At 40.5% G+C, this 11,584-nt stretch overlaps 1 protein-coding gene across 1 annotated transcript; it reads left to right on the forward strand.

Annotated features, from left to right (window-relative positions):
- Positions 1-534: 534 nt before the first annotated feature.
- Positions 535-10,567, forward strand: LOC139658094 (metabotropic glutamate receptor 1-like). The gene is made up of 4 exons (XM_071536126.1): positions 535-1,243; positions 3,210-3,459; positions 6,772-7,007; positions 10,317-10,567. Exons 1-4 carry the CDS (start codon positions 538-540, stop codon positions 10,565-10,567), a joined length of 1,443 nt encoding a protein of 480 aa, XP_071392227.1. The 5' UTR covers positions 535-537.
- The last annotated feature ends 1,017 nt before the right edge of the window (positions 10,568-11,584 follow it).

An 11,584-nucleotide genomic window follows, 5' to 3' on the forward strand; every position in this document is an offset into this window, starting at 1 on the left:
AGAGAGGATCAACTACAGCAGAGGCAGACTGAGCGCTGTCCGTGGTGCTGAAACTAATAACATTACAGAAATAACTTTTAATCCCGCACACCCAGCATTTAGTGTCTTTAAAGATGATCAGATTTGATCACTGCTGACATGTATTGTTAGAGCTCTTTTTGCTGTATACTGTATAGAAAATAATTTTGTTTTCTAATTTTGCCTTTTTTTTTTTTTTGCATGTTTTTGATATATTTTTGTATCTATGTCAGCCTGTTTTCACACTCCTTTGCATGATTTGTGATAAAATGAGGATATTCCTGCTTTCAAAAATTCTTCAGAGGACTATGATGTGACTGAAAACAACAGTTGGGTGAATTAAATGCATGGTGCAAGTGTAAAGAACATGAATTAATGCAGCATGTCTGTTATATGCAGGACGCTGAAGGAGAAGTGAGCTGAGTTAACTGCTGTGTTACAGACAAGAGGATAAATGGACGTCCATTATGGCCAAGTGGACATGATTCTACCACCAACAGCCGTGACACAGTGTCGAATATGATTTACCTGACTGCACTAAGCATTTTGTACTTCCCCATTTTACTGTTTGAGGCGTTTGTTTGGTCCAGTGGCAAGCATGAGAGGTCGTTGGTGCCGCGGGCCGCCTCGCGCCTGGTGGCCAGGATGGATGGGGATATTATAATCGGCGCCCTCTTCTCTGTTCACCACCAACCCTCTGCGGAGAAGGTGGCAGAGAGGAAATGCGGCGAGGTCCGGGAGCAGTACGGCATCCAGAGGGTGGAGGCCATGTTCCACACCTTGGATCGGATTAACTCGGACCCGAACCTGTTGCCCAACATCACCCTGGGCTGTGAGATCAGGGACTCCTGCTGGCACTCTTCGGTGGCTCTGGAGCAGAGCATCGAGTTCATCAGAGACTCCCTCATCTCCATCCGGGACGACAAGGACGGCTCCAGGTGGTGCATCGAGGGAGTCCCGTCCAGTCAGCCGCCGTCGACCAAGAAGCCCATCGCGGGGGTCATCGGGCCCGGCTCCAGTTCGGTTGCAATTCAAGTCCAAAACCTTCTGCAGCTGTTCAACATCCCGCAGATTGCCTATTCTGCAACCAGTATTGACCTCAGCGACAAAACCTTATTCAAGTACTTCCTCAGGGTCGTGCCCTCTGACACTCTCCAAGCCCGGGCCCTCCTGGACATCGTCAAACGGTACAACTGGACATATGTGTCAGCAGTGCACACAGAGGGTAAGACTCATTTTTCTTATAGGAGAATGGGCCTTGGTGTTTTTTCTTCTTGTTGAGGCAGTAGGAAGGCGAACAGGGAATCAGAGCAAGGGAGACTCAGGAGAGAAGGTTCTGGAGGCATTCAGTTTTAGTCCATCTTAATCCATCTTAGTCCATCATTGGGGCATTTGCTTATCACCGTTTTTAGCAGTATTGTTGTGTTCTGCAGCAATATTGTCTGCATAGTCTTATCGCCCAGCTTGGTTGGATTTAAAGCAAAGGTCTGATTTAAATCAGGACCCATGGCAAGAACTATACCCATGGGGAAAGACTGTTTTTCTAACAACAGGTGGCTGCAGACAGTTGTGGTCTGACTTCTGAGGCAAATCCACATGATCTTACCACAGGCAATTTGAGGGGGTAAAAGAGAGAATGGTGTCCTCCATGTTAGAACAAACTGAGAAACACACCCATGTTGTAAGCTGCAGTTTTGTGGAGAATTTAGAGACTGCTTTAACTTGACAGCAACCCATTTGTTAAATGTGAGAATATAGGGTTACATTTCAGTAAAACCAATCATGGGACACTGATTGCAAAATGACCAATACACAAAATTGCCATTGCTTCTCCATAGTCCATGATTATTTTATTTTATTTTATTTTCCTCACTAATGCTATGTTTTTGCATTGTTTCTTTTATGTTTGTTAAGCACTTTGAAAAGTGCTATATAAATAAAGCTTATGAAGTTTATTATATGAGATTCCTGTCTGGAACAATGTGGTCAGTAGTTCATATTGCCAGTTAAAAAAAACTTTGTTCCAGCAGTTCCAGACCTAAATTAAATACTATGAAAGAAGCATTTGCATGATGACCTCTGTGGGAATTATTTGCCTTTCCATAGACATACTGTAATCTTAATTAGTTGATCCTGCAGATAGTATCAGCTGCTGCTGCAACCTGCAGTTGACCTCTATAAAAAGATGCTGCCCTGTTTTGTGTTAAATGTTTATTTTCAGTCTAGGTTGATGCTCTGCAGCTACACCATGAAATTATGTGATGTGATTTTTCTACGCATTCTTGTGTCTACTTTGGAACATCACACTTTTGCATTACTTTTCACCGTATATTAATAACATCAAATATTAACAGAGGATTTGTTGAAAATGAGCATATCAGAGCCTCATTTGTGACATAGATTATAATAATTAAGATACCTCTTCTTGGCATTGAGCCAGAGTGGCAGCATAACCCCTTAATATGCATATCCAAATTACCCATAAAGCAGCAGTTGCAAATCTCTGATCTGTTTTTGCTGAGGGAGTCTGAGACGAGTTTGTGATGAGCTGATAAAAATCCAATCAAAACACGTGGCAGGCCCTCTTTGTTTACTGTGATGAGGATCTGCATATCATTTTAGCAATAAAGTAAGTAAGTAAATATATCAGAAGCAGACTGATTACAGCCTGAACACTAAAGCTTTCTGAATAATTTGCAAAGTTTCCCAGTGACCCTGTAGCATGAAACTTCTTCCCAACACGAACACTGTTACATAGCGTTAGCCTAACGGTTGGAAAAGTGGGCTGGTGACCCGGACCGGCTGGGGAAGTTTGGACAGGGAAAGTGAAAGTGAAAATGAAAGTGAATAATGTTCCCCCGCACTCAGGTGGCCTTAATGAAGGCGCTTAACCCCAGTTGCTGCAGTGGAGCAGCTCAGTAGCCAAAAAAAGAACACTGGGGATGTATTGGGCCGCTCGAAGGTTTGAATGTATGAATGTAAAACAGGGAATTGCTGAGGGAAGGAGCATGTGAGTTCAGCAAACCTTCCCTGGATAAATAAAGGTTAATAAATAATAACAACCAAGGCCATGTTAGACAATCACATAAATGTGAATATTCAAAACAGATATGTAAACTTATGAATCAAAGCCCATTCACGCTTTTCTTTCTCCTGTGAATGAAACTCTCGATTCCTCCCATTTCTCTCAGGTAACTATGGGGAGAGTGGGATGGAAGCCTTCAAGGAGCTCGCCTCTCAAGAAGGCCTGTGCATCGCCCATTCTGACAAGATCTACAGCAACGCCGGGGAGAAGCACTTCGACAGGCTGCTGAGGAAGCTGCGGGAGCGTCTGCCCAAAGCCCGAGTTGTTGTCTGCTTCTGTGAAGGCATGACAGTCCGAGGGCTGCTCATGGCCATGAGGCGGCTCGGCGTGGCCGGGGAGTTCCTCCTAATTGGCAGGTTTGTTACAGAATGTTCTCCCTCCAGATTATTAGCTTTGTCAGCAATGTTGTTGGATGAAAAGCACAAAAGTTTTTAAGGGCCAACACATAAATGACCAAGCAAACCAGGCAGTAAGAAATCAATATTGTAGTCATAGTTTTCTCATAACAGCAACAATTTGTTCCATGGAGTGATGCCATCTGTAGGAATAAGGGAGATTATTGTACATTATATCCATCATATATCCAGGAATACTGATGTTACTGATACACTGAAATACTGATGTTACATTTTCTGTTATAATATTCAACAAGACTCACCATGGTATACACAGAGTTCATATGGAACTGAAATAATTTTTTCCTACCGGGAGTAGAGTTCCTCTGAAAGCAGAAGATGCTTTGAGTCAGGCTCAGTCATGAATAATGCATTCACACCGTGAGCTCTCCCTCTCCCTGTCAGATCACAGGCAGGATGGGCTAATATGGGACAGCACCTCCAGCATAAGCTGGGGAATGAGGAGTAGTGAGCATCAAAGCTCATATCAGCACTTATACCAGACATTCCCTCTTTGTGGTGTCTCAGCTCACCTCAAGTCCTGTCAGGAGGAGTTGCTGCACCTGAAATGGGCATGCGATATAATCTTGTTATGGTTAATTTACTGAGAGCAGCCCATTTTAATGAATGATGATTTTATTCACAAAGGCTGACGAGAACTGGGGCTAAGCTCTACTGGTCAGAATCCACTCCTGAAGCCCACATGATGAAATGCATGTGTAAAAATGCAGAGCATTTTAAAAGCCTCCAGTCCCTCTGACTCCTTCCAGTTGAATTGCACTGCCAGTAAAGTCTCCATGGAAGATAAGGAGGACGTGAGTTTGGTGCGGCTGTGTGTTTTTTCTGGGTCAAGGAGACTACTGAAAAAGGAAAATGTTTTTTAGAGCAATGCAGTAACTGAACACATGCAGGCCTGTGCAACGGGCCAATCAAAATGCCTGAGGTGCTGGTCATCAGCCATCCATCTTCTGCTGTGTGGAGGATGAAGGAAATGGCTGTTCTCGCACCACGGATCCCACTCATCTCTAACAACGGGGAACTTGTTTGCTCAACTGTCAAGCAAAGTAGTCATTGTTTTGGATGTGATGAAACAATGTATTTGAAGAATCCAAAGCATTTATTGTTGTATTCCTGACAGATTTCTCTCAAACATTTCAATTAATCTGTTCTGCTCTGTGTATGTCTTCCCACAAAATTAATTAATGAATTCATTTCATAAGAAGATGATATCATTCACAGATTTACATAAAACAAAGCACTGCTACTTGCGTGTGCCAACATCAGAAATGTAGATTCAAGTCTTTTGATTATACTTCCACTCCTCCCACAATTAAATGATTTCATAAATATATGATAATCAGAGTTTCCTTCAGACTTATGTCAATGCAGCTTTACATAGAGAGTGGTTTGCACTACTACTTGCGTGTGTTTACGTCAGAGCTGTAGGTTCTTGGCACACAGTGTGTTGGAATAGAGGGAGTGTGATGCTGGGAAGCAGATGGCCAGGTACCGTTGATGCTGTCATACTGGACAGTCATTGTCAGTTCATTCTTGAAGTGCCAGCTCAACCAAACATGCACTGTTGGCTAGCTGATAGCTTCAATACAATTAATTTTCAGTATCTTTACGTTTTTCCATTTTCATGACAAAAAATTACACGTATTCAGGTTTTTCCCCCCAGAATTTTGCTCTTGGCAGGGAGGAAAAGCCTCTGAAACAGCGTTTAGAGCATCATGTGACACTAGAAGTCTGAACATAACTGAACAATTAAATGAATACTGTTTTTATGCAGCTGTGGTCAGGGAGGAACCTCCATCACATTGACAGTGAATGACATTGACTGCCTGATATCCGATATTTAATAAAAACGGCCAATATCAAGACGACATATCAGCAATATGATATATTGGTTCTAACCCCACTGTTGGCATGGGATACCTTAGGTATTACAGTTTTTATATTGATCAATCATTGCATGTTTTCAGCTGTACACTAATGTATTGTGAGATTATTACAGTTGTGCACCTGAAGTTCCTCTCACAAAACCTATTTGTAATCTTTTTATTTTGTGCAGTGCCTCATGATTTTTAGGCAGTAGATTCTGTTTTGAAGGCCCAGTGTTCCTTGAATTATTCTATCTAAGCCTTCTTCATATGCATTGTTTTCCTCCTTCATGTCTGACTCATGCAACCAAAGTGACACAACAATGCCTAATGCAAAATGCTCGAGCACTGAAAATGCTCGAGCAGCATTTGAAAATCACAAATAAAGGGAGAGGTTTTACTGGGTGTGATTCAAACCTCAAGCATCATACAAAAGCTTTTTGTCTCATCTCTCTTGTGAGAAGATTTATGGTATAATTGGATCCCATCTAAGCCCTTTACAAAATAAATTACCTTACAGTATATATCAAATCAGTCTGTTGTTGAACTATGACCAACACTGTCACAAATTCACACTGAAGAATCCCTGTCTGTGTGGAGGGGGGGGGGGGAGCATGTTCCTCTCCAGGCCAGACTGTGCTGCTACAGTCCTGATCTGTGAATTCTCACTGGACTTGTGATTGTATCTGTGGACTTGGAGAATATTTTTCTCTCTCTACAAGTACAGTGAGCTACTCTACAGCGTTTAGCAAGAAGGCTGAAAGGGAGACAAAGTAAGGGAAACACAGCAGAGGAGGTTAAACACAGCACCATCTTTATAACATTATTATAATGGCATTGTGTCACGCTCACTAATGCAGATCCCAACAACCCATTTTGAGCCACTTATGTAGTTAAATAATGTTGACCACATTATTTAACTACATAAGTCAATGCTGTTGGCGGGTGAAAACCTCATATCGCCAAAATGTCAACTTTTTAGGGGAAAGAAAGAAAGAATGCATTTTTGAATTAATCTAACTGGTTTTGAAAAGCTTTTATAAACCCAAGGGTTATAGAATTTTCCCAACCCACGAAGGAACATGTAATCCTTCAGTAACATGAAAACCACCAAAATTGGAGTTACGTTTTCATTATATTTAATGACCCACAACAGGTAATTATCAAATTAGAAAGGAAGATGCAGGGGAATTAATGAGAGGCCTTCCGTGTGTCAATGCCCAGTGACAATGCCACTGACGATGCATTATGAGAGAGAAGAGAAAGAGAGAAAATCAAAGAAAAAAAAAAGATAAAAAAGATCAAAGATCAAACTACACTGAATCTTTTAAAGACCTTAAAGCATGTGTTGGTTGTATTAGTAATAGTCTCTGTGTGCTCCTCTCCTCAGTGACGGCTGGGCAGACAGAGATGAGGTGGTGGAGGGATACGAGCTGGAGGCTATGGGCGGCATCACTGTGAAACTGCAGTCTGAAGAGGTCACCTCCTTCGACAACTACTTCCTGAAGCTCAGGCTCAGCACCAACACCCGCAACCCGTGGTTCCCCGAGTTCTGGCAGTACCGGTTTCAGTGCCGCCTCTACGGACACCCGCTGGAGAACCTCAATTATGCAAGAAACTGCTCAGGTAGATAAACAAACTCGTCAGGCAATTATGATGTTCCCTGCAGTTTTCCCTGTTTTACATTTTACGCCAGTGTGCACATCAGCTTGTCTTTCTGAACTGTTCTGATGTGTGCAATGCCCAGAGGACGATGCCAAAAGGCCCCATAAACTGGAACACTTTCTTTAATTATGAATTAGACTGCCACAGGGTAGAATTCTCTTCAAGTCAATCCAATAACACATATTTTTTCATATTGTTCATTTCTGTGACACTCGGCTTAACAGAGGATGACCTAGGTAAATTAAATTCTTTTCACTTAAAAAGGAAGAAAGTAAATGCATCAGCTGAAGTTCTTGGTTCCTTGAAACAATGCTCAACAAGCATGTTTCCAAAAAAAAAAAAATATACTTTTTACATATTGCTTATACATACTGTATAAAATACAAGCCTGTATATTTACGTTTTCAAACTTAAGTTATGAGGTTGTTGCTACCGCTTTCTCAAATATTTCGTATTACCAGAAACAATTACAGAGATAAATCTATTGATAAACGTAAATATAAAATGATGCATGCAGCAATAAACAAAATCATTCTTATACATTTCAGTTGACAACACTCAAGGTTCTTCAAATGAATTTGTTTTTGCCATCGCATCTCTCCTTCAGCTGTTGTTTTAATCTTATTTCCTTTGCGGTATTTGCATATGATTTACAAGAATAGAGCTTCTCTTCCTTCTTATTCACGTACTACCTCAAGCTTTCACCCATTCCTACAATCCACTTTGTGTTCAATGCAGTGATTAGAGTATTTCTTTCTCTCTCATAAATGGAGACAGAGTTATTGTTTGCTGTTCTGTCACTTCTATTGTTTTGTGTTGTTGTTGTTGTTTTTTGGTGTAGAGCTCCAAGACGGTGAGTGTATCTCTCTGAATGGAACCATAATGCACCTCACTTTGGCAATATACATAGAGGTTGACTGATATTAACTCTCATGTTGGGATTCTTTTTTCTGAAATTAAATACACCATTAATCTCAGTTGACCTCTAATATATGAAGCTATTGGGATGTTTTTCCTTCTATTTCTCCTTCACCACAGTGAGAGCTCAACAGTTGGTTCTGGTCTGGTCACTGTGTGCTCTCACACCGTCCTGGTCCTAAGATCGCTGTATAAAACAGCCCAATAACATTTGAGTGAGATGGCAACTGGCTGGTCTGGCTTAAGTTGCATGTTGGCACATAATAGCCAAAGCCACTGTGCAATGAAAAATACATATATGCAGATCCATTGTATTCCTTTGCTATACAGTTTTACCCATGTGAAATGATGTATGTGAAATGTGTCTTCTTGAGTTTGGACAGAGAGGGTTCAGTTATCATGCAGTTGACAAATCCAACTGCTTGCATGCTGACATATTTCATCATGACTTAAGCTACATATCTCAGTAAGCGAGGAGAGGGTCAAATCCAAGGAGCGGTTAAAGTAGGTCATCACCAGTAGCTCCCATCGGACGCTCTCTTTCCCAGCTGCTACCCCACTGAATTTACTGGTTATGTGTTTGCTTGCGTAGCCGGTTAGTGCGCCATCCCGAGTCCCTTTTAATTAACATTACTTGATTTAGCCCGCCTGGCAACAAACACATCAGCAATGGATGATGTTCACAGAGCGTGTCAGCCCCTGGATAACTCAGCCCTCCCCAAGTATCATGCAGTTACTTTCCAGTTAAGTCTTGTTGGGTGCATTTGTGAATCCAGCCTGACACACAGTTAATAAAAAAGGATGTATGTAGCAACTGATAATGATCACATAAATGTCAAATGAACCTCTAAATGGGTTAAAAATGTCATAAAATGTTAATGTGATGATTGTGCTGGATAATGTAATAACATCACATTATTAGCCTACAGTAACCTGTGATAGGGAAGGCGTGTAACATATTAACTGATGATGTTATAATAACAATGTAATGTTTCTTACAAGTATCACATTATTAGTCATCATATTATTATCATCAGTTAAAAATATGTTACACCCCCTATTAAATAATAATAGTCGATTTAACATAACAATGTGATTTTATTACATTATCCAGCAGCTTATTACATTACCAAGTTTTATTAAATTTTCAGCCTATTTAGAGAGAAATGTTATTACATTTTGAAAAGTTATTACAATATCCATCAGTTATTACATTATCAGTTGCTTCCATTGGAATAGAGCATAATATCTTAAAGAGGTTCTGGTGACAGATATGGTGAAGAGAAAGATAAAAATGTGCCAAATAATTTGAAAATCATATATTGGCTCTGATAGATCTTTGGATTAAAATTAATAGGCTGTGGCAAGTTATTAACTTGGAGTGATAATGTGCAAGCATTCCTAACCAGTCGGCTTGTTACCACTATGAATGTACATTTGTGAATTCTGGCGATGCATTGAATTTACAGATCATCTAATTTGGTGCCAGAGTGGCCTATGCTCTGGTGCTCAGAAAGCTAATTTACAAATGCATCCAGTGTTCAGGAAGCTTTGCACCAAGGGATGGGTATGAAAAAAGTGTTATCATCAACCCAAGGAGCTGCCAACTGTATGTACATGGTCCATTGTTGTACCAAAACCAACTGAATCTATGGTGTAGTCTTTGATGACATGGTTGACTAATATGAAGTTGGTTATAATAATCACAGAGCAACTAAATACATGCTTGTACCGCTTCTAGCTTGCATTACATTGAAATGATAGGGTGTGTTTGAACATCGCACACTGTTTGTATCAGAATATCAATCATTCTTGTCTCATTCACCCACCGTGTTTGTCTGAGGAAAAAACACAATGAACAGAGAAAGCCAGATCCAAGTAAATTAGAAGAATTGGTTTGTTTTCTCGCCTGATTAGACACAATCTCAGTGGCATAGTGTTTTAGACCTACTCTAATTGAGTCCTGAATCGTGAAAACAGAAATGGGTATAGTCTTGCCATGGTAACAAGGTTTCTTTGAAGCCACATTCTAGTGCTTCAAGTCTTTTAAAGCATTCGCCCACAGAGGCAAAGAGGCGTGTTGCCTGTTGCCTGCATTCACAGAATAATTCGAATACTGTATCTGTGAGCACCCTATCACTCCTTTGTAATATGTTATTTCATGCTAGACACAACTATATGGTAGACATGAAATTTAGAGCTGATTTAGAATATTATATGCAATATTATACTGCGTAACACATAACATGCTAATGCTTGCAGCAATGAAGTACTTCCTGCAACGCTCTCCTGTACAAGTTTGTCCAAGATGAAGGAGACCGTTCTCTTTATCAAGCTCTCATGTTTGGGCAGGTTATGAAAGTCTGGAGGACAACTACGTTCAAGACAGCAAGATGGGCTTCGTCATCAACGCCATTTATGCCATGGCCCACGGGCTGCATGACATGCACACTCACCTCTGCCCCGGCCATGTGGGGCTGTGTGAGGCCATGGAGCCTGTTGACGGCAGCCAGTTACTGGAGTTCCTGCTCAAGACTTCCTTCGCGGGTGTTTCTGGAGAGGACATATGGTTCGACGAAAACGGGGACTCACCTGGGAGGTAAGTCAAACTTCCCTGACTGTCATCTTTCGTATTTCTACTAATAGGTAAACTACTGCTGGTAATAATACAATTAGGTAAAAACGAATTATATAAAAACATGTCTCTAAAAATGGGTTTTAAAAAGTGATTCAAAGGATGGCGTTTATAATTCAGTGTGTGCAATTCTTAGACGCATTTTAAATTAGTGGTAACACTTTACAGTAAGGGTCACTAAGTTAAGGGTTAGTTAATGCTTAATAAGCATTAACTAACCCTTAATTAACAGTTAACTAATGTGTCTGGTAATCATTTACTAATGGTGTTCATGTTAACTAAGGTATTAATTTATACATTATTTAATAGTCATCTTTATAAACTATTAAATAATGTATAAATTAATACCTTAGTTAACATGAACACGTTAGTAAATTACACATTAGTTAACTGTTAAGGGTTAGTTAATGCTTATTAAGCATTAACTAACCCTTAACTTAGCGACCCTTATTGTAAAGTCTTACCAAATTAGTTTATAATACAGCTGCTTTCAGACTCACCACTGTAATTAAAGGGGCATTAAGTAATTTGACCTTTATTAACCTCTAGCAGCGACCAGTAGGAGCTGCAACAACATTGATAGAACTTGTCTCCTCCTTCACAAGTCTCTGGCACAGCACCCACCCAGTGACAGTGGGCTGTAAACAAAAACAAAGGCACAGTTCACAATAGACGAGGAAGATAACTTAGTAGAGCAGGGATCCAACAGAAACGCCTAGTGAAAAGATATATCACGATGCATTGGGAGTGTCCAATGTGCTGGGAGTTTTTATTCCAAACCAGACAGTAGGGTGAGATGAAAGTCAGAAATCTCAGCACCTGGTGAAGTAATCATTGGATCACTATTATTGATCAAGAATCCTATCAACCCCCTACAGATATATTATGGTCATTTTGTGCTACGGGGCGGTAAAAATCCTACTTATTGTCCCTTTAAGAAAGATTAATAGCCGTGGTTAGCCTTGATCAGTCATACTTCTTCTAA

This window comes from Centroberyx affinis, unplaced genomic scaffold (genome assembly GCF_046629955.1).
Source record: "Centroberyx affinis isolate AG114_WGS23_722 - 3 ecotype Tasmania unplaced genomic scaffold, CSIRO-AGI_Caff_v1 ptg002830l_1, whole genome shotgun sequence".
NCBI classification, from domain to species: domain Eukaryota; kingdom Metazoa; phylum Chordata; class Actinopteri; order Beryciformes; family Berycidae; genus Centroberyx; species Centroberyx affinis.

What these genes read in the sequence shown, in the direction of transcription:
- LOC139658094 (XM_071536126.1), top strand. Translation starts at nt 538, where the DNA reads ATGATTTACCTGACTGCACTAAGCATTTTGTACTTCCCCATTTTACTG. An exon ending in GAGTTCCTCCTAATTGGCAG is followed by an intron (nt 3,460 to 6,771) that starts GTTTGTTACAGA and finishes TCCTCTCCTCAG; the next exon opens with TGACGGCTGGGCAGACAGAG. An exon ending in TTATGCAAGAAACTGCTCAG is followed by an intron (nt 7,008 to 10,316) that starts GTAGATAAACAA and finishes ATGTTTGGGCAG; the next exon opens with GTTATGAAAGTCTGGAGGAC.